At 39.8% G+C, this 26,998-nt stretch overlaps 1 protein-coding gene across 1 annotated transcript; it reads right to left on the reverse strand.

The window, feature by feature from the left end:
* Positions 1-573: 573 nt before the first annotated feature.
* LOC118844351 (vomeronasal type-2 receptor 26-like) lies at positions 574-24,833 on the reverse strand. Its single transcript, XM_036752251.1, has 6 exons — positions 24,774-24,833; positions 23,534-24,322; positions 6,218-6,423; positions 5,916-6,060; positions 5,085-5,222; positions 574-1,530 (listed from the first exon to the last, which is right to left on the reverse strand). The coding sequence occupies exons 1-6, from the start codon at positions 24,831-24,833 to the stop codon at positions 574-576; spliced, it is 2,295 nt and encodes a 764-aa protein (XP_036608146.1).
* Between the last annotated feature and the right edge of the window lie 2,165 nt (positions 24,834-26,998).

The raw sequence follows: 26,998 nt of genomic DNA on the forward strand, positions 1-26,998 counted from the left end.
GCCAGTACTGGAAAGTGTGATAGAGGAACGATTTTCATCTGGAGGGAATTAGTTCTCAGTAAGTGCTAAAACATGAAAGGTAAGAAGGTAAGAATTTTAAGATGAAAGAAATTTATGCAGCAGTCATTTTAAAGAACATAGTAGAAGTGGGTATGAAATATTGAGTAGTACACTGATGGGAGTATTGAGGTGGATGGGAATGAGGAAGGAAATATCTGATATTGATGAGGGGGGGTACTATTTCCAAGTTGGAAGTTCAATATAACTGGGATTGTTAAAATAAAAGGAGGATGGTGTCCAAAACATTTTATTAGTCATCTAGGAAAGACATCAGTGGATGGCAAGATGTCTGCTAAAGGAGACAGGTTATTAGTAATATCAATGTCCTTGTTCAATGCTGACTTCTTGGTAAGTTTTACTTTCCATGGCTTGGGAGGGGTCAGGAAACTCATCTGAGGGCAGGCACAAACAGAAGAAGGTATGGTGTGGAATTCTGAGATCCTAGACAACAGCCAAGAGGTGGATCCTACACAGCAGCCAGACAAGGCCCCTGCAATACTGGCATACTTATCCTTAAAACTGGTTATGCCTCTGGTAAGAATTAGCAGACAATGATCCAGAATGGATCCTGCCCCTGGAGCTTACTTTATTCTTTATACTTTCCTGGGTGTTTTTGTTAGGTCTCAGCAGGATCATGTAAAACTTGGGAATGAAGATGCAGCTCAGTAACCCAGCACTGGATGCCAGGATGGAGAAGATTTCCACAGTAACCATGGCCTTCCCCTTGGTGCTCTGGTATGTTGGAAGGAAAGGGACCCAGACACTGCAGAAAACCAGCATGCTGAATGTGATGAATTTGGCTTCATTGAAAGCGTCAGGCAGGCTCCTGGCCAGGAAAGCTACTACAAAGCTGCACAGTGATAGGAATCCCATGTAGCCCAGGACAGAGTAGAAGGCAAAGTCAGAGCCCTCATTGCACTTAATGATGATGCGGTCAGGTTCAGAGTGTGGGTCCGTGTCAGGAAAAGGGGGAGAGGTTCCTAGCCAGATGCTACAGAGAATCACTTGAATCCCAGAACAGATGATAACAACAGAGTTAGACACTCTGGATTGTACCCATATCCTGCTCCTGCTCCCTGGTATTGTAACTCTGAAGGCCAGGACCACCATGATGGTTTTAGCCAAAATGGAGGACACGGCTACAGTAAACACAATCCCAAAAGTTGTTTGTCTGAGTAGGCAGGTGGCTGAAGTAGGTCGACCAATGAAGAGCAAGGAGCAGAGGAAACAGAAGTTAAGGGAGATGAGGAGAGTAAAGCTGAGAGCCCGGTTGTTGGCTTTCACTATGGGGGTGTCTTGAAACTTCACAAATACCCAAAGAATTAGAGATGTCATTAGAGAAAAGGAAAGAGCCACACAGATCAGAGTCATCCCTAAAGGTTCTGAAACATCCAAGAAAGTCATAACCTTGGGGAGGCATTGATTTCTTTCCTTATTGGGATACTCGTCTTCTGGGCACTTCATACAACGCTTCATATCTGCCAGAGACAAACACGTTCTTGGGATTTTAGCTTCAACAAATTACCCCCTTCCCCTTATACAGAAAATGGGTAAAATTGCTCCCAGAAGTATTTCTTACTTCACAAGGCGTTATAGCTCTTTCTATGATGGGAGATGGCCGTTGAAAAGTAACCTAGTACCTAACCCAGGCTCATCCCCTCTATACTTCTTATTGTTAAATTTTGACTTTATTTTTCCACTTTTCAGATTTTCTAACTCAATACACACTTATCCTATTGGTTTACTGCTATAGTATAATAACATAGAAGCTGGAGCCCTTTCCTTCATTCTCTCCATCCTTTCCGAATCCATTATGTTGTAGCAAGAACTCTAGATTGAGATGATCTGATAAGTTTGCTAGATATTAAGCTATAAATCAACAACTAACTGTCTGCTGTGGCCTGGGTACTTGAGTTGCAAACCCAAAGAAGTGAGCAATACCTACTCATAAGGGCCTTATAGTACATCTCATCTTTTTTAATGGTCTTTATGGTGATGTCCAGAAAATTTATAAATTTCTATATTTCATGTGTGAGAGGCCAATTAGTAAATCAGTCAAATCATCCATCCTTACTAAATTAAAAGATAATGGGTTATTCCTTTATTCCTTCTTATGATGACACTATACCTCAATTTTTCACTAGGTGTGAGCAATGAATAGAAACACCTCTAGATGCAACAGGAAATTGGATGGGGAGACTTGAGGGAATTAAACTCATTTTCAGGAGCCTGTGCAATTCCAGGAAGATAGTTGGGATCAGAAAGACTAGTTTTTGGTAGTGGAGAGAGTAGAGACTGTTCCAGATAAGTCTCGTAGATATCATGCATTGCTTGGACAAGAGTACAGATCTGAGCCTAGCCTTAATCACAGACTAGCTCTCCCTCCTTTAGCCCGGGGAATCTTTTTGACTGGGAAGGATCAGAAGGACTTGGACTTTTTCTGTCATGCTTGTATCACCTGCATAATGGGTATGCATATGAAGCAAAATAACCACTGGGTATGCATATGAAGCAAAGAATAGACCAGGTGCAAGGCAGAAAGGAGATTCAAGGCTCTACAAAGAGCAGAGAAGGAAAAAAAAAACTATGGCATGCCTAAGAAGAGATCTTTAAGACTAGCAAAAGGATCTGCCATAGATGTGAATTATCCCTCTTCGCTTCATTAATTCGTGAAGTGTGAACACATTTCCTCTTGTACTGTCTATGTAGTCATGGGGCCTCACTTGGTCAGTGAAAAGGGATTCTGCCAATGAATTCTCTTACAGGTGAAGCAAGATAGTTTGTGAATGGAGATGTAAATTGGGTGTGGCCTGGGAGATTTGCTGCTTGAAAAGACTAGAAACTGATCCCTGCAGACCACAGGGTGATTTAGAAAACCACAAGTTAACATTATTTGTGAAGTACTGTACTGTTATTAATTTTCTTAAACATTTCCCAGTAACATTTTAATCTGGTTCTGGTCCCATCAGGGAGTTTGGCAGGCAGAATGTGGCCCCCAGGCCACCTCTGTTATGTAAACCCAAAACTTTTTCTAAGAAATAAATCTGATACAAATATTTTTTTTCCTATTTAACAACTTTGCTTAATATTCTAGATAGGAAGCTCTACCTCATGACATGAATGCTCTCTCTTTTTTCAGCTTTGTTTCTTGGCTCCTCTAGCCTTTTTCAATACAAAAGTTAATCCCTATCTTCTGGGAAGGCTTTTATAGTCCAAACAGTTGCTTTGGTCACTTTGGTGGATATTCTCTTCATCTGTTCTGCACGTTTTATATTTACTAGTTATTTATACATTGTCTCCATTTTATAATACGACTTCCTTGAATAGAGGAACTATTTTTGTCTTTCTTGATATCTCCAGGAAGTAATACAGTGTTTGGAGCGCAGTAACCCTGTAATGATTATTTGTCGTCTAACAGATTGGTATGTCAAGAGAATATCTTTCACAGAATCCTCAATCTCCTTTCATTCACTTCCATGTCCTGCAAAGAATCTTATTCAAGGACCAACAGTTCCTCTATAATTGAGGAATAGATAACTGCTATCCACACACCCAAGAATAATTGATTGTATCCTTCTCTCTGGAATGACTGGTATCTTCCCTGGTTCCATTTTATACCATGACAACATGACCCTCTCATGTTCCTGGTCAGTAACATCAAGGTAGAACTTATGCCTTCCTGAGGCTGAGTTAAAAGAAATCACAGAAAGAAATTGCAGCAGGCAGCTAGGTCGTACAGTGGATAGAACACTGGCCCTGGAGTCAGGAGGACCTGAGTTCAAATGTGACCTCAAACACTTATTAACTGTGTGGCCCTGGGCTAGTCACATAACATTGATTGCTTGAAGAAAAGAAAACTGCAATTACTTTTAGCATTCCATGAACTGTCTTCCTCTTCTGTGGATGAATCTGAGTCAAGAAAAACAGATTCAACAAATGCGAGAAATAATGCAAGAGTTTGAACCCACATGCAGGGAGCTGAAAATCAGTCAGTGCATCAAGCCCCATGAAACATATTAAGATCTCAATGCCAACCGTTGAGTTTATACCTGGAAAATTATTGAAAGTTTCCTTACTCCAACATTCTCAAGAACTTAAGAAAAAGTTCCCCATTTGTATATTAATCATCCCCAGGTGGATTATTCCCCATCCACTGTGAATGACCCTTCCCACTAAAAAAATTCCCTGATTCTGTAATCCTAAACCTTAGGAGATTTAGTGCTATGAAGTCATTAACATAGCGAGTCAAAGAATGGTTCTAATATGCTATCTCTCACTTGTTGTTTACATAGTTTTAAGTCTGAAATGTTTTACTCTTGGACTGTGATTCTCGCACAGTCTATACATACAATAGGGTGTTACACTAGTGGAGTGGCATAATCAATGACCCAAGTAACCTAGGCCACACTGACTCTGAAAAGAAGGGCAAGATCTCCTGTGACAGAGGTCTTAGAGGGAGTACAGAGTCTCTTACACAGATTTTGTGACAGACTTCCCTTTCCAGATTATTTATCAAAGCATAACTTTAAAATATGGGAAGAGGTAGGGATGAAAGCACATCCAGTATATACAATGGGTACCCATTTCTTCTGGGAATAATACTCCCAAACTTATAGTAGTCTAAAGTTTCTAATGATTGCTATACTCAAGATACACACAAACTCAGCTTCACCTTATCACAAATATATTGCAGAGGATACACTCCTGTACACTCTAGCTAACTCTATCTCATTGGATGTGAAACCCTAAAAAGATCATGCAAATATGTTCTACAAACAGATAGGGCAAGAGACATACATACTTATTTTTTTTTATTTTGTAGGTTTCATTTTGAATAATATGGTAAAATTAAACACCATATTTTAGTAATATATCATTAATTCAAGCCACTTGTCCTTGGCCAGAAATTTTTGCTGACTCACCTTGATCCTGAATATCCTGTTGCTCAGGCAGTGTTGAGGTTGTTGGTGATGCTAGAGCAAAACACCAGTTTATTCTGTCCAAAGGGTATAAGGGAAAGCTACCTGCAGATACTTACTCATCTGATTGGAGATCTCCCCCTCAGGGCACAGAGAACAGTTGAAACAGCAGATGGGCTGTCCCTCCAGAGGGGTTTGCCTCAATCCAGGACCACAGCTCTCACTGCATGTGGAACAAGGAACCTAATGCAAGGGAATAAAATGTATGATGGCTCTGGAAATAAACAGGACAGAAAATGGTATGTCATTATCAGAGGGTGAATGATATTGATTCAGGGCAAAGAGACCTTATTGCGTAGGAGAAATATGAGAATTGTTCATACGTCAATGGAATATGAGCTAGAAGGAGCAGTGGGTGGAAAACAGAGACCTGGATGCTAGCCCTATTTCTACTACTAGCTGTGGAAAACTGGCTGAAACTTACATTTTGTGGACTTTACTCATTTGTAAGCAGAGGAATTTGAACACGATGCTATCTTATTGTCCTTACTTATCTAGCATTTTGTAATTCTCAGTATCAGCTTTGTCCTTATAATAGTTATGATTCAAATTACCAAAAGAAATGGAAGTGACTCATCTAAAAGAGACTTAATCTGTTTGCATGATACAGATAATGCAAAGATGAGATTGATTTGACTGTTCATTATAATTGAAAAGGTAAATTCCACATCTCATAGAGAAATAATTTGTTGGGTTGAGAAATCCAAAGAATTTCAGAAATTAGATGTCAAACTCATTTCTTGGCTCCATAAATGTATAGTCCTTGGGTGATTAAATATAACTTCATACTGAATTAAGATGAATATACCATAGAAGTGCTAGATATTTGACAAAAACCCTGGCTTTAGGATTAGAGATCATTGGGCCAATCACTACCTTAAAATGTCTCAGTTTCATATTTATGTGAAATGACATGACTTTCATGTCCATTTCAGCTCTATCTCCATTGGTGCTAAAGGTCCCAAGTTTAAAGTCATCTGATGGATTGCCTGTTTGACTTTTTCTTTCATCCAGAAGTTTCCTAGAAGGGGAAAAGAAATCAGTGTGCGGGAAGATTATCTGCCTATCAAAAAGGAATGTGAAGTAAGCTAAGCAGGGTAAAATATCTTCCCATGATAAGATAGATAATAAGGTTGATATTACAATTGTTTATGACCTTAGTATAAGTCCAGCCCCACACTATGGCCTCCTCATTAATGGTAAAATCTTCACCAGGCTGAGCTTGGGGGTTGAACTGTCCAACTTTCACCAGAGCTTCAGCATCCATCTTAAAGGTAACATAGTTGAGAATTTTATACTGAGCTTCTAGGTTTCTATTCTCATCCATAAACACCTGGTCACCTGCACTGCTGTTGAACTGGATCTTCTTTAGAAATGAGTGGAGCTATAAGAGAAGAGAAATCCTAATCACTGCATGGTTCCTGAGGTCAGCAATCTCCCAGAATGAAGACCTCTGAGAAGTCAGTCCATAGTCAACAAGATTTAATTAAGTACCTATTGTATGCTCCACATTTTATGAAGATATTAAGATACAAAAGGCCATAAAATCATTATCTATTCTGAAGGACCTTATATTCCAATTGGAAAGAGAAGATGCATATAAATAAAAACAGATGTGGTCCCTATGAGCTTTGTCCAAACTCCTATACTTAACATGTTTGTCAAGTTCCTGAAGAAGGCTAAATCTTCCCCTCAAGCTATCAGGCAGGTTGCTGAGGGGTTCTTGGTTTCTCTCTCCACTGCCATCAATTGAAGCCCCTTATTTCATTGTGCCCTCCCCAAAGGTAACCATCAGTGATTAATGTCTTATATTAGGAAGGCAGAATTTATGATTTCAAAGAGAATCTCATATGTGCCTAAAAGGTCCGGAACCGCAGGATATAAGGAATTCTCTAGGCAGAAGGCAGGAGAACTAAAGCATGTATTTACACTCCACAGTAACAATCCCACAAACCAGCGTCCCCATTTTGATATTTTCATCAAAAGCTTCCAGGCCCAATAAGTCCGCCTCACAAGAGTAACTAGGAGGCCACAGAGAAGCGAGATGGTATAAGGCAAAATCGTATACATGCTTCCCCTCTACGGTAAGAAGATTACCCACTAGCCTCTAGTCAGCTCTGCTACCGGCAGCTCAGCTTCGGCTGTAGGCGTCTCTGGCTCCAACCGGAAAAGGAAAGGAGGATCTTCAAGCTGTCCTCTTCCCTCTTATAGAGTTTTTGACATCATCAAGCGCTGCCTGAACGACCAGGGCCGATTGGTTCTTGACTTGGCCCCTCCCCCAGCGTAGACCACATTAACACACCTCCCCTCAGCCAGCGCCACGACTCATCACACAGGAAGCTCTGGTCCTGCCCCGGAAGAGCAAGCCCCAGCGTCCAGGGAAGCTCAACGAGGCAAGCTGAGTCATTCAAAGAAAACAAAGTCCATTCTGGCTACACTCCACCCCTCACAATGTTCTAGGATGCACAATCCAATCATAATTCAAATTAAATTATATATCCTAGAACATTGTGATCCAATTATGCAGGAAACTAAAACATATCATTCACAATAAAGCAAAACATATCACTCAGTGACATTCCCAAATATTGGTTTACGATTCAAATGTGATCCACCCCTAGATCCCAGCCAGATAATCTCTTCAATCAATCATCCCAAAATAATTATTAATAATTTAAATGTCCACCCCTAGATCTTTGTATCCATTACATAGGATCAATAATATCATAACAATAAAACAATATAGCAAGGATAACACAAAATAAGTACACAGAACACTATCATCATTCCCCCCCTCAAACAATTGGGGCTCAAAATCTTGGGGTAATGGGTGAAGGTCTCATTTTCCATAGCTTCTCCTTGCTGAAATTGGATGTAGAGGTGTCCCTGCCCCAAAGAGTCCCATTCCAGAGTTCAGTTCTTTAGCGAGCTGGCAGGAATTCCAAGAATGCTGTGTACTTAGGCAGTCACCGGAAACTGCAGGGTGCTTAAACCTGCCGGAGACAGAACTAGCGACAAGGTTAACTAAAACAGAAAACAAAAAGAGTAGGCAAGTATGGGCTATTATCCTTTAAATAAAATCATCTCCAGTTTAGTTGAAATTTCAGTTATGCAGAGATCCAATATCAGAGCCAAACTCAGATGGGAAATGTTTCTTTTTAAACGGAACACAATGAGGAAACTAAGCCAAGAAGATCCCACCCTAGATGGAGACCAGGATTGTCCTCCCAGCCTTTCCCCAGATGTACAAGGGAAACCAGGAGGATCCCATCCTAGATAGACTAGGATTGTCCTCCCAGACTTTCCCCAGATGTACAAGCTTTTATCCGTTAATCACACAAAGTCACCTTCCCTCTGAGTGGCTTGTGTCAATTACCAGCATTAGCCATACCTGTGGGGTCCGTGAATCTAATATTATAGCCCTATTCACGGTAAAATATATGGTTCAGGGGTACGATTTGGTAATTATCTTCCCCTGAATAGACAACTGTTACAGTGTTGTTCTTCCCATGGGCTATGACTTCTGCAGACTTTGGAATATCATCTGGCTTCCGTTTTACCCATACCTTAGCTCCCAACTTTATTCTATCAATGGAGCAAGCCCCTTTTGCCCCTCTAGTAGTTATTCTGGGAGGAGGGTCAGTTTTCACAAAGGGTATTTTTTCACAGGGGATAATAATCACTTGAACCATCCTATCATTCCTACCAAATTGTACAGGTTTTTCACCCAAATTCTGGAGTGTCACAACAATTTCTTTTTGATAATTCGAATCTATCACTCCAGCCAATACATGTACTCCTTGAGCTGCTAATCCTGGTTTAGGTAATATCCGTCCAAAATGATTCTTGGGGATTCTCATACATACTCCAGTAGGGGTTTTTCTTATCTCTTTCCTATTCAACCTAAAATTCTCTATACAATGTAAATCATATCCTGCCGAACCAGGTGTTCCTGGACATGGTAGGGGAACATCTTCCCTCACAGTCCAAAATTCAATATTTTGGATCTCACGTGTTTGCTGTTCTCTAATCTGCAAATTTGGGGTCATCATTCTGGCTAGAGGTGTACTCCCCCCTAAGGGCCTATTATTCAAATTACGTAAGGCAATAGACAAATTATGCTTCCAATGTAGATATGAATTATTAGAGCTTAATTTTCTCAGCTGTTCTTTCAACAATCCATTCATTCTTTCAATCAGCCCAGATGCTTGTGGGTAATATGGAATATGATATATCCATTCTATATTATTCAACACACAATATCTTTTCACTTCTTTGCCCTTGAAATGTGACCCATTGTCACTTTGAATCTGCATTGGGGTTCCATAGTATAAACTTACAATATCTAGGGTTTTACAGGTGTTTTTCTGAGTTGCATCCTTATAAGGACAAGCCACTAGGACACCTGAATAGGTGTCAACACACGTACATACATATTTACATCCTTTATCCTGGGGTAGTGGGCCAATATAATCTATCTGCCAAATTTGGGCTGGAACTTTTCCCCTTGCTATTTCTCCAGTTACTATCCTAGGAAGAGTTCGTTCTTTTTCTAATTGGCATATACAACACCCCTCTGTTATTTGTTTTAACAACGCATGAGAGATACTGATACCTCGATCCTGTGCCCATCGGTGGGTGGCCTGGACCCCTAAATGGCCGGAGGTCTGGTGGACCCATCTCGCTAAGGCTAAGTCATCAGTTGGAGTTGGAGTAGGGACAATACATTCAGTGGCAATCTTTGCTATTCGATCCGCGTGTGCATTGTACTCACGCTCTGGTGTGGTCAGGGTCGCGTGAGCATCAACATGAAAAACTGACAAATCCGTAACCAAAGACATGTCCCATATATTTTCCCATAACTCTTTACCCCAAACTTGTTTGCCATGAATCTCCCAATTCTGATTCCTCCATATAGGCATCCAAGTAGCTAATCCATTAGCTACCGCCCATGAATCAGTAAATATATGACACTGTCCTCCCTTCTCCATTCTGATGGCCTGATGTACTGCCATCAGTTCAGCATATTGGCTACTTCCCCCTATCCCAGAACTTTCCAGAGTTCGCCTAGTACAGGGGTTATAGGCTACTGCTTTCCAATGTCTCTTCTGTCCTAAATATTTTGCTGTCCCGTCAGTAAACCAAGCGTGTTTCTTCTGTTCTACACTTAGTCCATCATACCCATTATTCCATTTCACTAAGGATGGCACAATCTGTTGCTTAGATTCAATGGGTTTTTCATTTCTCTCAGTGCCAATGTTCGCCACCGATTCATGTAAAGCAGAAACTCCACTTTTGCCTGCTCTGGACCTATTCTGAATATACCACTTCCATTTGATTATGCTCGCCTCTTGTGCATGTCCAATTCTGTGAGAAGCTGGGGTACTCATTACCCAAGTCATAATTGGAATTCCAGGCCTTAATATCACTTCATGGCCCAGGGTTAGTTGCTCAGTTTCTACTAAAGCCCAATATGCAGCTAACAGCTGCTTCTCAAAAGGTGTATACTGCACTCCAGATGAGGGCAGTTTCCTTGACCAAAAGCCTAAAGGTACACTTCGGCTCTGTTGTTTTTGCCACAGACTCCAATTTGCATAGTCATCTTGTACAGTCACTTGTAACTCCACTGGCCCATTTTGCATAGGCCATAAGTCCAGAGCTAATTGTATAGCAGCCTTTGCTTCCTCAAAAGCTCTACTTTGTTCAAGGCCCCAGTCGAATTCATATTTCTTTCTGGTGACTTTATACAAGGGTTTTAAAATCTGTCCCAAATGTGGGATGTGGTGTCTCCAATAACCAAATAGCCCTATGAACTTTTGGGCCTCTTTCTTATTAGTAGGGGTGGGAAAATCCTGAATTTTTTGTCGAGCTTGTGGGAGAATTTCTCACAGTCCTCTATTCCACTGTATCCCCAAGAATTTTACAGTTTGAGCTGGCCCCTGAACCTTTGCGGGGTTGATTTCCCATCCTTTGCTTTTCATATGGTCAGTTAATAATGCTAAACTCTCCTCCACTTCTTTTATATTCTTTCCCTGTATCATGATATCATCTATGTAATGTGTAAGCTGTACACCAGGTAGCTTTAATTCATCCAAATGCTCAGCTACAATCCTGTAGCAAATAGTTGGGCTATGAATATATCCTTGTGGCAGGCGTGTAAATGTATACTGTCGGCCTTGCCAAGTAAAAGCAAACTGGTTCCATTGCTTGGGGTCTATTGGGATCGTAAAGAAGGCATTGGCCAAATCAATAACTGCATACCAAGTCCCTTCATGTTTTTGTATTCTCTCTATTAAAGTAACCGTGTCTGGAACAGCAGCATACAAGGGAGGAGTCACTTTGTTCAGCTGTCTATAATCTACTGTCATCCTCCATGTCCCATCTGACTTTCGGACTGGCCAGACAGGGTTGTTCCATTGAGTAGTTGTAGGGACTAACACTCCTGCCTCAACACATTCTCTTATAGTGTTGGCAATTTCATCTTGCCCACCTGGCACACGATATTGCCTCAAAGTAATTACTTCAGAAAGTTCGGGCAAAGTGATTGGATCCATCTTGATTTTCCCCACTAAGACTGCATTAATGCCTATTTTCCTCACAGCAAATTGGTATTTCCCTTCAGGTAAATTTAAGGTCATACCCTTCAAAATGTCTATTCCAATGATGTATTCAGGAATAGGCACAATAACCACACTATATTCTTTCTTGGGCAACTGTCCAATTTTCATCATCAATTTAACTTGTCTGGCTGATATTTCAGTCCCTCCTAGTCCTGTGATGGTAATAGGAGTTCCATGGCTGAATTTGTCTGGATTCCCATAGATAAGGGTGGCCTCGGCCCCAGTATCTATTAATGCCCTAGTTACTGTACTTGACCCATTTTTCCAATATATGGTCAAGTTAATGTGAGGTCTGCAATCCAGCTTACGTATTTCCTTAATTTGGGCTGGGGCCTGGCCTGTTTCCTAGTATTCCCTAGCATGTGACTCACTTGGGTATGAAGGTTCAACATCTGTAGCATTTGCAGGAGCAGTTCTTATTTCCCTATCTCTCCTGTTATCGAGTCCTTTATCTCGGTACATCCTGTACAATTCATTGGTTGGAATGCCATCTATCATTTCAAAACCCACCCCTGCTCTCAATAGAGCAGTGAACATTTCTTTTCTTGTCACTCCATTTTGGCGCCAAGTTTGCTGGCTGTTCACCCTTCTCTCTCGAGGAGATCTGTCCCTTCCCCAGTCTCCTAAGTCATGTAACTGTAAAATCTTATTTATCACCTCTGTAAGATGGCTCCCTACTTCCCCAAGTAACAGATTCAAAATTAGTTGTTTATAAGCAGGGGGAGCTGTCCTAATTATTAAATTCCTATGAGGGATTCCTATGGGATCATTGTAATATTTGTCTGCAGTTCCTGTCATAATAGCAGTCTTCATTACCTCCTCCTTTAGTCTCATGATACAATCTTTAAGTGAATACCAGGGTCTGTGCTCAGTGGGCCACATAGAATCATTAGTATATCTCTTATTGCATCCCGCAGCAGCTAATGCCAACAGAGTAGTCCTGCTAGCATCATCTCCTCTCTGATGATGTTCCCTAAAAGCTTGCTCAACTAGAGGATCGTGGCTGATACCTATGAATCTCATACAGTCCCTCTTATCTACTAATATTCCACCGGCCCCTTGATCACTGAGCCTTACCATCCAAGATATTAATGGTTCTCCTACTCTTTGGCTGAATCTACTCAAAATATCTGTGACATCTTGTGGTGAGAAATCTTCCTGAAATTCCCTTGTAACTAAATTGCCACCTCGGGTTTCTGTCCTCCTCCTCTCTACGGGACGAACGCTTGTCTGAGTATTTAACCATCTCCCATTCTCTGTGCGAGGGATGTCCTGAACCCTAGTAGCGTTTTCTGTCTCAGCCCCTAACACTGTCTCATTTTCCCCCCACTCGCATCCCCTGCCACCATGGCAAGGACAAAGCAGGCAGTCAGGCTTGGTCTGGGCTGAGTTGGGATGCACTCTTGGTTTATTTGGCCTCCTGTTGCTCCTAGCCACATTAATAGAAAAGTTCTCATCTGAGTCAGTGGGTTCTTGAGCAGCAATTTGTTCTCCTGCTATCTGAGATTCCCGTTCTTGCTGTGGGGTAGGAGTGCCCCCATCTCTTTCACTTAATCTCAATCTTTCATATACTAGCCGGTAGGCTGATAACACTATCCAGCTTTGCCTAGATAGCGATGCCCCTGACTGAATCCCAACCTCTTGTAAACACCTTTCCAAATCCTTAGGATCTCCTCTCTGTAGCCTTGGTTCCCAGTTTTCACAGGGTCCGGCTTTTTTAGCCAATTCCTTTGCTAAGGAGGAATAAAAAGGATCCTCCCACCCTGGGATATTCATCTCTTCCTCTGAAGTTCTTCTGCTTCTGAACAGAGATCTTATATCTAGCGATCCCATCCACTTCGTCGCCAAATATATTAGGAAGGCAGAATTTATGATTTCAAAGAGAATCTCATATGTGCCTAAAAGGTCCGGAACCACAGGATATAAGGAATTCTCTAGGCAGAAGGCAGGAGAACTAAAGCATGTATTTACACTCCACAGTAACAATCCCACAAACCAGCGTCCCCATTTTGATATTTTCATCAAAAGCTTCCAGGCCCAATAAGTCCGCCTCACAAGAGTAACTAGGAGGCCACAGAGAAGCGAGATGGTATAAGGCAAAATCGTATACATGCTTCCCCTCTACGGTAAGAAGATTACCCACTAGCCTCTAGTCAGCTCTGCTACCGGCAGCTCAGCTTCGGCTGTAGGCGTCTCTGGCTCCAACCGGAAAAGGAAAGGAGGATCTTCAAGCTGTCCTCTCCCCTCTTATAGAGTTTTTGACATCATCAAGCGCTGCCTGAACGACCAGGGCCGATTGGTTCTTGACTTGGCCCCTCCCCCAGCGTAGACCACGTTAACACACCTCCCCTCAGCCAGCGCCACGACTCATCACACAGGAAGCTCTGGTCCTGCCCCGGAAGAGCAAGCCCCAGCGTCCAGGGAAGCTCAACGAGGCAAGCTGAGTCATTCAAAGAAAACAAAGTCCATTCTGGCTACATGTCTCATTTCACTTAATTTGTTAACATCAGCTTACTTTACAAAAGGGAATTTACTTCACAGTTCTGATAGGAAGAGCAGATACAAAGCATTAGCCCCTGAAATAGGTGAGGGATTACATTTTCCCATTTATCACTTCATTCCTTACTGGCCCTGTTCTTTTTTTAAAATTCACTTATTTTAAGTTTTCAACATTCATTTCCAAAAGATTTTGAGATCCAAATTTTCACCCCATCTCTCTCCTCCCCTCACCCCAAGGTGGCATTTTTTCATTCCCACAGTCTCCCCTCCCTTCTACCAACTACCCCTTCTCTCTTATCCCCTTCCTCCCTACTTTCTTGCAGGGTAAGATAGATTTCTGCACCCTATTGCTTATATATCTTATTTCCCAGTTGCATGAGAAAACAATTTTTAACACTCATTTTTAAAACTTCCAAATTCTCTCCCTTCTTCCCTCCCTACTGTGGAAAATATTATACTATTTTATATCATTTTTAATTTCAACTAGACCCAGAGCCTGAATTAATGAGTAACTGGATGAAAATCCAGGACCTGGGCTTCTTTGTTCGCTCTAAAAGTTTGCTCAGGAAATACCCTTACCACTGTCAACAAGGCCAGATACCTGTTAGCCATTAAGGGATGAGACCCTAAACCCAAGAGAGACTACCTCGCTTAATATTAACTGACCTTTGTCAACATCCTTTACAACTCTATTCCATTAAGGAAAATCCTCTTCTTGTATCATGGTTAAACATACATGGGGGCCATAAACGTGAGGTAATACAGGTTTGCTAGATCTGCTAAAATAACGTATATAAGTTTTCTCATTCCTTTGTTCAGACAGCCAGAGCCTATGCTCTGACTCCTTGTACATACAAGTAAGCTAGCTTAGCTATGCTTTAAGGGAAAATAATAAACAACATGGATTTTTCTATCACCTAGCTCTGTTGTTTCCTTCAACCAAATTTTCAGGTTTAACAGTTATTGTGCCATGACTTTCGGATGGAAATGATGGAAATGGGACAATGCAGCCCAACCTTGTCAACGCTTTTGGGCGCCATAGGATTAATTTTTCCTGGAATTTTGGCCTTGACAAGGTGGGGGTAAGTTGTCTCTCTTCCCAGCTTCCAAAAAGAACTCCCACAAAATTGGTTGAAGTCCGAAAATTCCCTTTAAGCTAGCTCTGGGGGCAGGGATCAGATCTGCAGGCAAACGCACATAGATCCCCTGGAAATACTGATTGATCTAGAAAATTAACTATGGATCAGTCAAAAACTAGAATTAGAAGTCCAACCGTTCCTCCACTCCCTCCCTTCCTTCCCTTGGAGGCCCGGATTTGGGGGAGAAAAACTGCACTTTGCTATGCTTTTTCCCTCCCTCTCTGCCTCCCAGGAAAGGCTCTGATCCTGAGGGAGGTAACTCTGTTCTGATTCCTCCATCTCCCCTTTCCCCCTTCCTAGGGGATAGGATATGGAGAGTCAGAAAAATCAGGAACGCCAAGGCTTCCCCAAAGACCATAGGGATGCTAATAGCTAACTCATGAAAGCTTCTAATTCTCTGTTGTTTAAACTATGAGCTCAGTCTGTATTTGTTCTGTATTTGTTTTGTTAATTGTCTGTTAATTGTCTGTGTGACAGCGTGTGCTCTATGTCTATACTTTGGTAAAATCTGAAACACAGGTAGCCAGAGAATTCTAAGGCTGCAGTTAGGTAAACAGAGACTCTTTTTTCTTTTTCAATGTCTGGTCTGGCCAACCGGACTTGAAGAAAAAAATAGAGCTGAAACATTTGAGCAGATTCTGGGATTTAATCATTAAAAAGTTTGGAAACTGATTAGTTGGAATTTTGGAAGAGAACTCCTGAGACTGTAAAATCCCTCCAGGAGCTCACTCTTGCTGAAACATCCTCCCAGTGCTGATCACTTAGGTGAGGTTTACTTGAGTTAAAATCATTGAGATCTTTCACCATTGTTGTCTTGTCTCTGACTGAGCCAGAGCTGTAGTAAGAGTTAGAGCAGTTAAAACAAACCTCTCTCTTCCCAGATCAGGAGAGAATGCAGGAGAACTGCAGGGAAAACTTAAATCACCCTTCCCCACCTGGCAAAAGGAGGAGAAGGACAGAAATTCACAGACTGACAGTATTCTGACAGTCCTGTGCCCCTGGGTACCTTTGTAGCCCATCCTTTTTGGCAAAGTTTGGAATTGTCACCCAGGTCCTATGCATTCTGCCCACTCTGTCCTAGCAGCTGCAAACTGCCCTAGGCTCAGTAACTTCTGCAGTGGTGGGGGAAGGGTGAAGTAGATGGATTTGGACTTTCTGACTCCCAGAATTGTCACCACTGGGATACTAGCTTCTGCTCTAGGTAACTTCATACTTCTGTGTTCCAATTGCAAAACTGTATTTTAATCTCTGTTTGACCTGTTTCCTGATTTGTAAAGGGAAAAATAATAATGATGGTTGTTACAGGATCAAAATGATAATGATTGTAAAATACGTAACATAAAGTCTGGTATATGTTAGATACAACATTATTATAATCTCTCTCTGATTTAATGTAATTGTTAACTTTTGAAGTGGTTTTTAAATACCAAAAGTAATAAGCTGAATAATTTCTATATGTGGTAATCTGGAAATGCAATAGATGTCATCTGAAAATTATTGTTTCTGTATTTCTAAACTTGCATTATGTTCCCAAAATTCTCTTAGATTGTGGAATTTGAGAAGACCATTGTGTGGTAAGAAATGATATTATAGCAATTTTAATCTGATTTTGATATATATGAATTGGGTTTTCAAAGGGATGTGATAAAATTTGGAACTGTTATATTTGGTTATAACAAGAAATAATACTGATATTTAACCATGAGAACAGACTTTCTGTGTGAAAAAGTTTTCTATTATGAGAATATATCTGGTGATTTAAAGTTATAGTTTCAAATGATGAGATGAAAGATTCTCTGTACAAGGAGATTTAGAAATATGTTCACCTAACTGATAAATGGGTTGTTTCAAGTTTTAAAATGCATAATTATGTTTAGGGCATTGTTACATTTCTAAATTGTGTAATTTGACAAACAGATGTATCAGCAATATTGAAAAATGTGGTAATCTTTTACAGTGCTAAGAGTATTGGGCCTTAGAAATTAAAATGTTACCACTAGTGATTAAAATAATTCCTCTTATAATAAGCAAAAGATAGAGCTTATCAATGTGTGTAAGATTTGATTCCTGAAGTGTCCCTTTCCTCAACCTGTGAGGTTGGTCATTAACCTCTTTGCTTTGTTTAAGCTGGAACAGATTCCAGTACAGACAGTTATGTCAGTAAAAAGTATTAATTTATGAGCTATCTTGTCTTATGGTTGAAACAGGAAGGAAGACTGAATAATGGGTTTGAAAGATTTGGAAAGGCAAATAAAGGTTTGATTGGAAATACAGAGGCATATAAGAAGGTTTGGGGACAAATGGGAGTTAGCTAAGCCTCTCCTGTCCCAAAGGAATACTAGTTTCAAATGGTTTAAGTTAAGTTGTGAGTGTGAGAAAGTATTCTAGAAGGCTGAAAAGTTATGTAGCTTGATTTGATAATTATTAGCTCAATGAAATTTGGGACAGTCATATCTGAAGGATATTTGTTTGCTATTTAAGATTTTATGGGACTACAATTTAATATTGTTTTAAGCTCTGATTACAGGGATAGGTCACATGAAGCCAGTAGTAAAATGGCAGGCATTACAGGCTGAGAACTTTAAAGGTGTCTGTGCCCGGGAAAAAGTCTTGAAGATGACCTTGGACACAACCTAGGTAGGATCTTCCTGACTCTATTTCCCAATTCTGCTATTTCCTTTCTGAAAAGGAAAATCCCCACCTGATTACTCCTAAGCCCTGCTTTCAGCATCTAATGGCTATATGATTGGCTATCAGATATGACTCATGCCTGGAATCAAACAGAGCTAAGGAAGTTCTTTCCTTCTGTTAAGATATATGAAATTGTCCCTCTTTTCTTCATAGCAAATTTATATTATCAATAAGTTTTGTAAGCACAATGCTAAATCTGTTAGGTAATAGATGAATATTGGAATATCTCTGAGTTAATATAACGGGATGCAGGAATGAATAGCTTACAATTTTAACCTATGTTCATGACCAAATAAAGATTAGAAGGAGTATAGAGATAACATCCTCCAAAAGGAGGAAATGATTAGACAAAGTAATAAGGCAAAGATGTAATGTGATAAATGTCTAATTAAATAGGATAGCAAATTTTGAGGAAAAGACAATAGGATCAGATTGATTCCTCTAAGAATTATATACAGATGTGTATGACTGGCTCCAAAATTTATCAGTCATGGAAATTCAAGCTAATAAGTGTGTTTTGGTAGTAAGATCTTAAATGTGGATTTTTGTACAAGAAAATTGTGTAAGATAGTGGTACAGGTGAAATTGTATCTCCTTTATTAAGGTATCTGTCTGATGATTTTAAAAGGAAGATGAATTCAATTTATGGTTGGACCTTTATATTTTAAAGGATTCTTATACCAGGTACAAAATTCAGGTAAGGTTAGAAACAGTAGATGATATATGAACTGAAATACTCTGAAGTTTCAAAAAAAGGAGAGCCAAATTTAAGTGATTGTACTAAGTTATATTAAGTTAGAATTGTCTGAGAATTTCTAGATCTGAACCAGAGAAGCAGAACTCTCTTTTACTATCTAGGAATCAGATAACTACAATCAGGCATCTGAAAAAAAAATATGCTGCTTTAAATGGACATTGGGAATGTGTAACTGTGATTTAAAGCTACTTTGTATAAAAATTGTGCAATTAATTGCTGGAATTAAATCAGAAACATTGTAAGCTTTGTTAAGAATGGTTTGTGGATTATTTTGTAAATGCCATCAAAGAGACATGGCATGACTAAAAGTTTATGATGATATATGTACTGTGCTACTGGGATACAAGGAATTTAATGTTAGTCAACATTGTTAATAATGATTGCATTACTCTGTATGGTTCATGTTTAAGTTTTCTTGGCTATCTAATGTGTAAATGTAAAACATGTGACATGCAAATTTCCCCCTCTATTGTGAACCGTCTAAGTGGTTTGGTCTGTACTTAATGTAATTGTGTAGTTTTGTGAATTATGGGAAAAACTTTATTGTAATTATTTAAACTCAGCCCTGTGTGGCTGGGATACTGAACCATTTATTGTATTTGTTTGAACTTAGCCCTGCATGGCTGGGACCTATGTTGTGCTGTTTTTCTCTCAATTGTCAAATCATATGTGTTCTGCGAGCTCCTGTCAGATCTGACTACTTCTACAGCTGCCAACTTGTGGATATTGACTCCTTTATCCTTCTGTCACATCTGCCCCTGATCCCAAATGGACATCTGAGCCTATAGGAGACCTTGCTCTCCAGTTTCAAAGAGCCTGAAGGGGACAGCATCAGACACAGGCAACCTTCCCAAGAGCCCGGACCAGAACCTGAACGAAGAACTGCTCTTTCCCTTTCTGAGTCCCTTGCGTTCCCAAGACTGTTTACCTGTACTTTTGGTGTCTTTGGCTTATTGTCCCTTGCAACTTGCTCCCTATGCTTGTTTACAATTAGTTTACAATTGCTGTCCATCTCTGGGGATGTCCAACCACAGAAAGGAAAAAAAACCTGAATCCACCTAGATAAGGATTTTTAGAACTTTACCCCTGAGGAAGATAGAGGTTTTTCCATACCTTAACTGGTCTTCAGGTGAAGCTTTCAGCTTACCTTTGACCAAAAGGAGGAAATGTGGAAAATATTATACTATTTTCTATCATTTTTAATTTCAACTAGACCCAGAGCCTGAATTAATGAGTAACTGGATGAAGATCCAGGACCTGGGCTTCTTTGTTCTCTCTAAAAGTTTGCTCAGGAAATACCCTTACCACTGTCAACAAGGCCAGATACCTGTTGGCCATTAAGGGATGAGACCCTAAACCCCAGAGAGACTACCTTGCTTAATATTAACTGACCTTTGTCAACATTCTTTCCATTAAGGAAAATCCTCTTCTTGTATCATGGTTAAACATACATGGGGGCCATAAACATGAGGTAATACAGGTTTGCTAGGTCTGCTAAAATAACATATATAAGTTTTCTCATTCCTTTGTTCAGACAGCCAGAGCCTATGTTCTGACTCCTTGTACATACAAGTAACCTAGCTTAGCTATGCTTTAAGGGAAAATAATAAACAACATGGATTTTTCTATCACCTAGCTCTGTTGTTTCCTTCAACCAAATTTTCAGGTTTAACATTACCCACCCTCATTGAGCAGGCAACTGGATATAGGTTATACATGTGTAGTTATACAAAACACTTCCATAATAGTCACATTGTAAAAGACTAACTACATTTCTGCCATCCTATCCCAATCCCCATTTATTCTATTCTCTCCTTTGACCATGTTCCTTTTCAAAAGTGTTTGCCGCTGACTACTCCCTCCCCTAATCCGCCTTCCCTTCTATCATCCCCCCTCTCTTATCCCCTTCCCCCCTACTTTACTGTAGGGTAAGATAGATTTCCATACTCAAGTATTTCTTATTCCCTCCTTACACCAAATCTGAGGAGAGTAAGGTTCACTCACTCACTCTCATCTCCCTGCTCTTTCCTTCCAATGCCTCTTTTATATGAGATAATTTACCCCTTCTACCTCTCTCTTTCTCCTTTTCCCAGTACATTCTTCTCTCACAATTTAATTTTATTTGTTAGATATCATCCCTCCATATTCAAGTCACCCTGTGCTTTCTCTTTCTCTCTCTCTCTCTCTCTCTCTCTCTCTCTCTCTCTCTCTCTCTCTCTCTCTCTCTCTCTCTCTGTATATATGTATATATATATATATATACATATATATATGTATACATATATATATATATATATATTCCCTCCAACTAACCTAATACTGAGAAAGGTCTCACGAGTTACAAATATTATGTTTCCATGTAGGAGTGTAGACAGCTCAACTTCAATAAGTCCCTTATAATTTCTCTTTACAATTTACTTTTTCATGCTTCTCTCGATTCTTGTATTTGAAAGTCAAATTTTATATTCAGGGCCGGTCTTTGCATCAACAATGCTTGAAAGTCTTTATACAAACAAAGCCAATGCAACCAAGATTAGGATGGAAGTAGAAAACTGGGGAAGAATTTTTACAACCAGTGTCTCTGATAAAGGCCTCATTTCTAAAATATATGAAGACCTGAGTCAAATTTATAATACAATTTGATATAAGAATACAAATTTGTAAATGTTAAAGGATATGAACAAGAAGTTTTCAGAGGAAGAAATTAAAGATATCTATAGTCATATGAAAAAAATGCTCTAAATCACTATTGATTGGAAAAATGCAAATCAAAACAACTCTTAGGTAACACATCACACTTATCAGATTGGTTAACATCAGAAAACAGGAAAATTATAAATACTGGAGAAGATGGAGGAGTGGGAAAATTGGAACACTAATGCATTGTTGGTGGAGTTGTGAACCATTCTGGAGAGCAATTTGGAACTATGCACGAAAGGATATAAAACTGATCGTACCTTTTGACTCAGCAATACCACTTCTAGGTCTGTATCCCCAAAAGATTATACAAATGGGGAAAAGACATACATGTACAAAAACATTTATAGCAGCCCTTTTTGAGGTGGCAAAGAATTAGAAATTGAGGAAATTGGGGAATGGCTGAACAAGTTGTGGTATATTAATGTAATAGAATATTGTTGTCCCATAAGAAATGATAAGCAGGCAGACTTCAGAAAAATCTGAAAAGACTTATATGAACTGATTCTGAGTGAAGGGAGCAGAACCAGAACACTGTACCCAGTTACAGCCACATTTTGCAATGACTAACTTTGATAGACTTGGCTTTTCTCAGCAATGCAAGGTTCTAAGACAACCCCCAAAATGCTATCCACATCCAGAGAAAGAATTATGGAGTCTGAATGCAGACTGAAGCTCTGTGTTTTGTTTCTTCTTTCTCATAGTTCATTTCATTGGTTATAATTCTTCTTTGCAACATGACTAATGTAAAAATATGTTTAAACTGAATGCATATGTAGAGCCTATATCAAACTGCATACCATCTTTGGAAGGGGGAGAGAAGAGGGGAGGGAGGGTGAGAAAGTTTGGAACTCAAAAGCTTGTGGAAATGAATGTTGTAAACTAAAAATAAATAAATAATTTTTTAAAAAAAGAAAAAAATCTGGTCTCAGACACTTACTAACTGTGTGCTTTGCTCATAGAGCACAATGCATTTTTTTATGCTCACACATCATGCTGGGCAGTCCTGAGTCTTCTGTCTCACAATCAGTAACAAAGTTCTTCAGAGAGACCTTGATAGTGTCCTTATATGGATTCTTCTGACTTCCATGTGAGTCTTCTTCCCTCTCCCAAGTCCTTCCTTCTTTTTAACTTTCCTGTTACTGTTGTTTATTCCCAGTCACCCAGGCTTCCAAACTGTCATCCTTAACTCCTCACTCACTCTCATTTCCCCCATATCTAATCTATTACCAAATATTGTTGATTTAACTCCATAACATTTCTCATATTTGCCATATTCTCTTCTCACACATTGACACCACTATGTTTCATGCCCTCATCACTTCCAACCTGAACTTTTGTAATAGGATAATGTTTGGCCTGCCTTCCATAAGTCTCTCCCTACTATAGTTCTTTCCCACTATAGTTCCTTCTCCACTCAAATATCAAAGTAATTTCTTAAATTTCAAATCTGACCTTATAACCCCCTAATAAATAAATTTCTGCTAAATAAACTCCAGCATCAATTATAAAATACTCTGTTTTTACTTCAAAGTCCTATATACCCTGCCCCCAACTTTTTCAAAAAAAATACTCTGGGATCCAGTGACACTGCCATCTTTGCTCTCCTCAAAAACAAAAAGAAAGAAAAAAAGAAAACCCACTCTATCTCTTAGCTTTAGGCATTCTCACTATCCATTATGCCTGGAATGTTCTTGGTCCTCATCTTTGCTTCTTGGATTTTCTGGATTCTTTCATTATAAGCTAAAACTCCACCTTCTATAGGGGGCCCTTCACAATCACTCTGAATTCTAATGTTTCCACTCTGTTAATTATTTCAAATTTATGGTTTATGAATCTTGTTTGTACACCATTGTTTGCATGTTATATCCCTTATTAGACTAAACTACTTGAAATCAATGACTTTTTACCTTTCTTTGTATCCCAAGTCTTCAACACAGCATTTGAAACATATTAGGTACTTGATACATATTTGTTGGCTGAATGATTCCCAACTCAAATATTCTTTGGGAGGAGAATAGCCTATGGACTTCCTGGTCAGGCTTCAATTTCCCAGCAATGGAAAGCAGGGATATTTTAAGGGAATATTACCTGCCATGGATGAGGTACCCAGCTTTCTCCTTTTTCTGATTTCATCAGGAACATTTCATGGAGGGTCCAAGCCACAGCATAGACTCCATTGTAAATGGTGTAACTCAAGTCAGACATGGTCATGTCAAAGTAAAGTAAAGGCAAAGTCTCCAAGGAGGCATTTGGTGAACATTTTTCTTGCTTCAGTTTTTCAGGTTCTTCTGTACATCTGAATGTTGAGTGCCAGAATTCTTTCAGTACAATGTCCTCTGAGTATTTAGTAGGGTTCACTGTTCTGAGAAAAGCCTTAAAACCCGGAACTTCACTTGTTAGGTGTGAAAATGTAAGTGCACCATGAAAATTATAACCATCAACATATTGGGGTCTCATGGTAATGTCCCAGTAAGAAGTGGTGACCCACACCTTGTAAGATGGGAAAAAAGGGAATTGTGAATATCTCAAGATCATTAATGAATCTGTGTCTCCGTGAATGAAAATCACTCTGGTTGCCGATGTCATGATCCTGGGCACAAATGTCAAGCGCGATTCTGTATGTCTTCTCTCACTGACAGGGATCTTCTCTGTGAAGGACACACAGACACCATTATTTGCCATCTCCAATGTCAGTTCCTGAAGGAATTCCTCACCTCTGAGATCATCTACTGTCACCAGAGCTACCCATGTCCATCCAAAGTGAGTCATCAATCTGACCATACCCTTATGTAGGGAAGAGTCCTTGGGGGCCATTTGGTAAAGAGACGGAAACTGAACCTTGTCACTCAGGATAGAATCAAATGGCCCAAAGGTGATCTGGAAGTGAAAGAAACATGGGGAGATGTGAGATCTAAGAATATGATCATGATACATGTGGAAATGTGGGGTTGAAAACAATAAACTCAATTTAATTTTAGATTTGACACTTTTAATTAGGCAAGTCTATGTCTCAATCATAACCTTAGACTTAAGTGTGAGGCATCTTTGAAGTCACTGAATTAAATGAAATGAGGCTGAACAGGAAATCTCTTTCAATAGCATGGGAAATATGTTCATGCCTCTAGAGTTTTTAATGGACATGAGATGTGAAAGTAAATCCAGAAATTGACATGACTGAAACAACTGAAAAACACCAGCACGATTTATACTTCCACAACAGCTCATGGTGTACTGTTTCTACTACACACATTTACCACTCTAGATCAGGCCCCCACCCCTTCACACCTGAACTATAACAATCATCTTCTAATTTATCTCTCTGTCTCACCTTTCTCTGACTCTGATGCATCCTTCCTTCACTTATCAATGTTAATTTCCTAAAACGCATTGTGAACCTGTCATTCCCCTTCGTCAAAGAACTCATATCTCACTAATGACTCTAGGATCAAATATTTAGAACTCTCCTTGGCATTTAAACACCTTTTCAACTTTGTTCCTCCCTAAGTTTCCAGAATTGTTACAGATCACTTTCTTCATGCACAATCAGGCCCAACCAAACTGACTTTTCTGTTCCTCATACATGACATTCCAGCTTCAGTCTCCGGGTTGTTGTAGAGGCTGTTTCCCTACTTCTGCTCTCTTACCTCTACCTCTTAGGTTCTCTTGTTTTCATCAAGGCTGAACTCAAATGCAACTTTAACTAGGAGATATTGGTTCTTACCCTTCATGCTCAAAGAGGACCAAAAAGAGATTGTTATGCCTGGGTGAAGGCATGGTGATCATAGCTATTGCTCTTTCTAACTCCATTCCTTCCAAGTACTTCCTACCATATCTGATAGTCTGTGCCTACGCTGGCCTTAAAGTTACTCAGAATTACAAGCTTGCCCTGAGGGTCTCCGGGGCTTCGTGAAATTTTTCTCTGATATCATCAGAATTCATTATGGTGGGACCACAGGCACAATTGATGGTGTTGTGATGCTTTCCTGCAAGTGACAATTACGATGTCATGAGCCTGTTATTCACTCTTTAGGGGAGGCATGCCAGCTTGTTGCCTAGATTAGTTTTGATTGCAAAACGTATGCCCGATTCATGGCACTGCACATCACTAAGGACAATCTAGAAAAATTTGTATCCAGCTCTGACTTCTGTAAGCTGGCATTCATTTGCCAGCTTTATTTCACTACAGATTACTATTTGGATGTGACACCTGCTGAGTTCTCTAGCAACAAGAGCTGTTCATTTTTCATGTCTACTGGATTTCTTGTTGTACATAAGTATGCACACATCCCCTGTACCAACTGCCCTGATATCCTGGAACCAGAAGGCAAAAAAGACATTTAATCTACTGATCACCACCTGAAAGAGATCCCAAAATGAAAACTCCCAGGAATATCGCTGCCAAATTCCAGAGAAAATACTGCGAGCATCCAGTACATTCTGGAGTACATTCTGAAAAGATGGTAGAGTAGGTCGGAAATCTTTAGGCTCTCCAGATTTCCTCCACAAACGGACAGAAAATGGCCACAAAATAAATGTAGAGCAGAAAAAATAAAGGGTTAAAGCAGTTGCCCTCCTAAGGTATCTTGAGAGGACCTCAGAGAGGACTCTAGGGGCTGAGGTTTGGCTTGAGTGAAGTGTAAACAATTCCAGGCCAAGTCCACTGAATCAACAAACAGTACGTCCTCAAGGAAGTAGACTAGGCCTTGGGAAATTCTGCTTCAACTCTCACATAATTTAATTTCACCTCAGGAACTTTCATCTAAGGAAGAGCAGACGTTCAATGAGAGGAGACTGAAGGACACCCCCCATGTTTCTGGAAGTCAGACCTAGCAGTGCTGACCAGACTTGACCCCCAGTTGTGGCTGTGGGCAAGGAGGAATGAGCATACACACAGTGAGTGTAGCAGGAAGCCAAGAACATTTTCAGGACAGAATGGCTGGGGCTTAGGGGAGGAAGAGTGGAGTCCCTAAGATTGATCCCCCAAGAGAGAACTCAGAAAACAACAGTAAAGAGAACCTGAGGCCTAGGGCAACATTACCCACAGCTCAGGATAAAATTTTATAATAATAATGTTAATCTGCTAAAAAATAAAATAAGACAAATTAAAAATAAAATAAACAAAGAAAAAATAACTTGACCTTTGATAGATACTTTGGTGTAAAACAAGATCTGGGTTGATATTCAGAGGAAGATAGTGAGATTAAAAAAAAAAGCCACTCCTACTCTAAAGAGCAACATCAATTGTTCACAAGTCCAGAAAGAAATCTTGGAAGAACTTAAATAGACATTCAAAAATCAAATAAGAGAGAATGAGGAAAAATTAGAAAAAAAAATTAAAGTAATTCAAGAAAATTGTGAAAAGGAAATCAACTACTTAGAAAAAGAGATGCAAAATTTTAGGGAAGAAAATAACTCCTTGAAAATTAGATTTGGCAAGTGGAATTGAATGACATTATAAAAGACACAAGATAGAATGAAATTAGAAAAATGGAAGAGAATCTGAAACATCTCATTAGAAAAACAATTGGGAGGGGGAGCCAAGATGGTGCTGTG

The sequence above is a fragment of the Trichosurus vulpecula genome, chromosome 1 (assembly GCF_011100635.1).
Source record: "Trichosurus vulpecula isolate mTriVul1 chromosome 1, mTriVul1.pri, whole genome shotgun sequence".
In the NCBI taxonomy this organism is placed as follows: Eukaryota; Metazoa; Chordata; class Mammalia; order Diprotodontia; family Phalangeridae; genus Trichosurus; species Trichosurus vulpecula.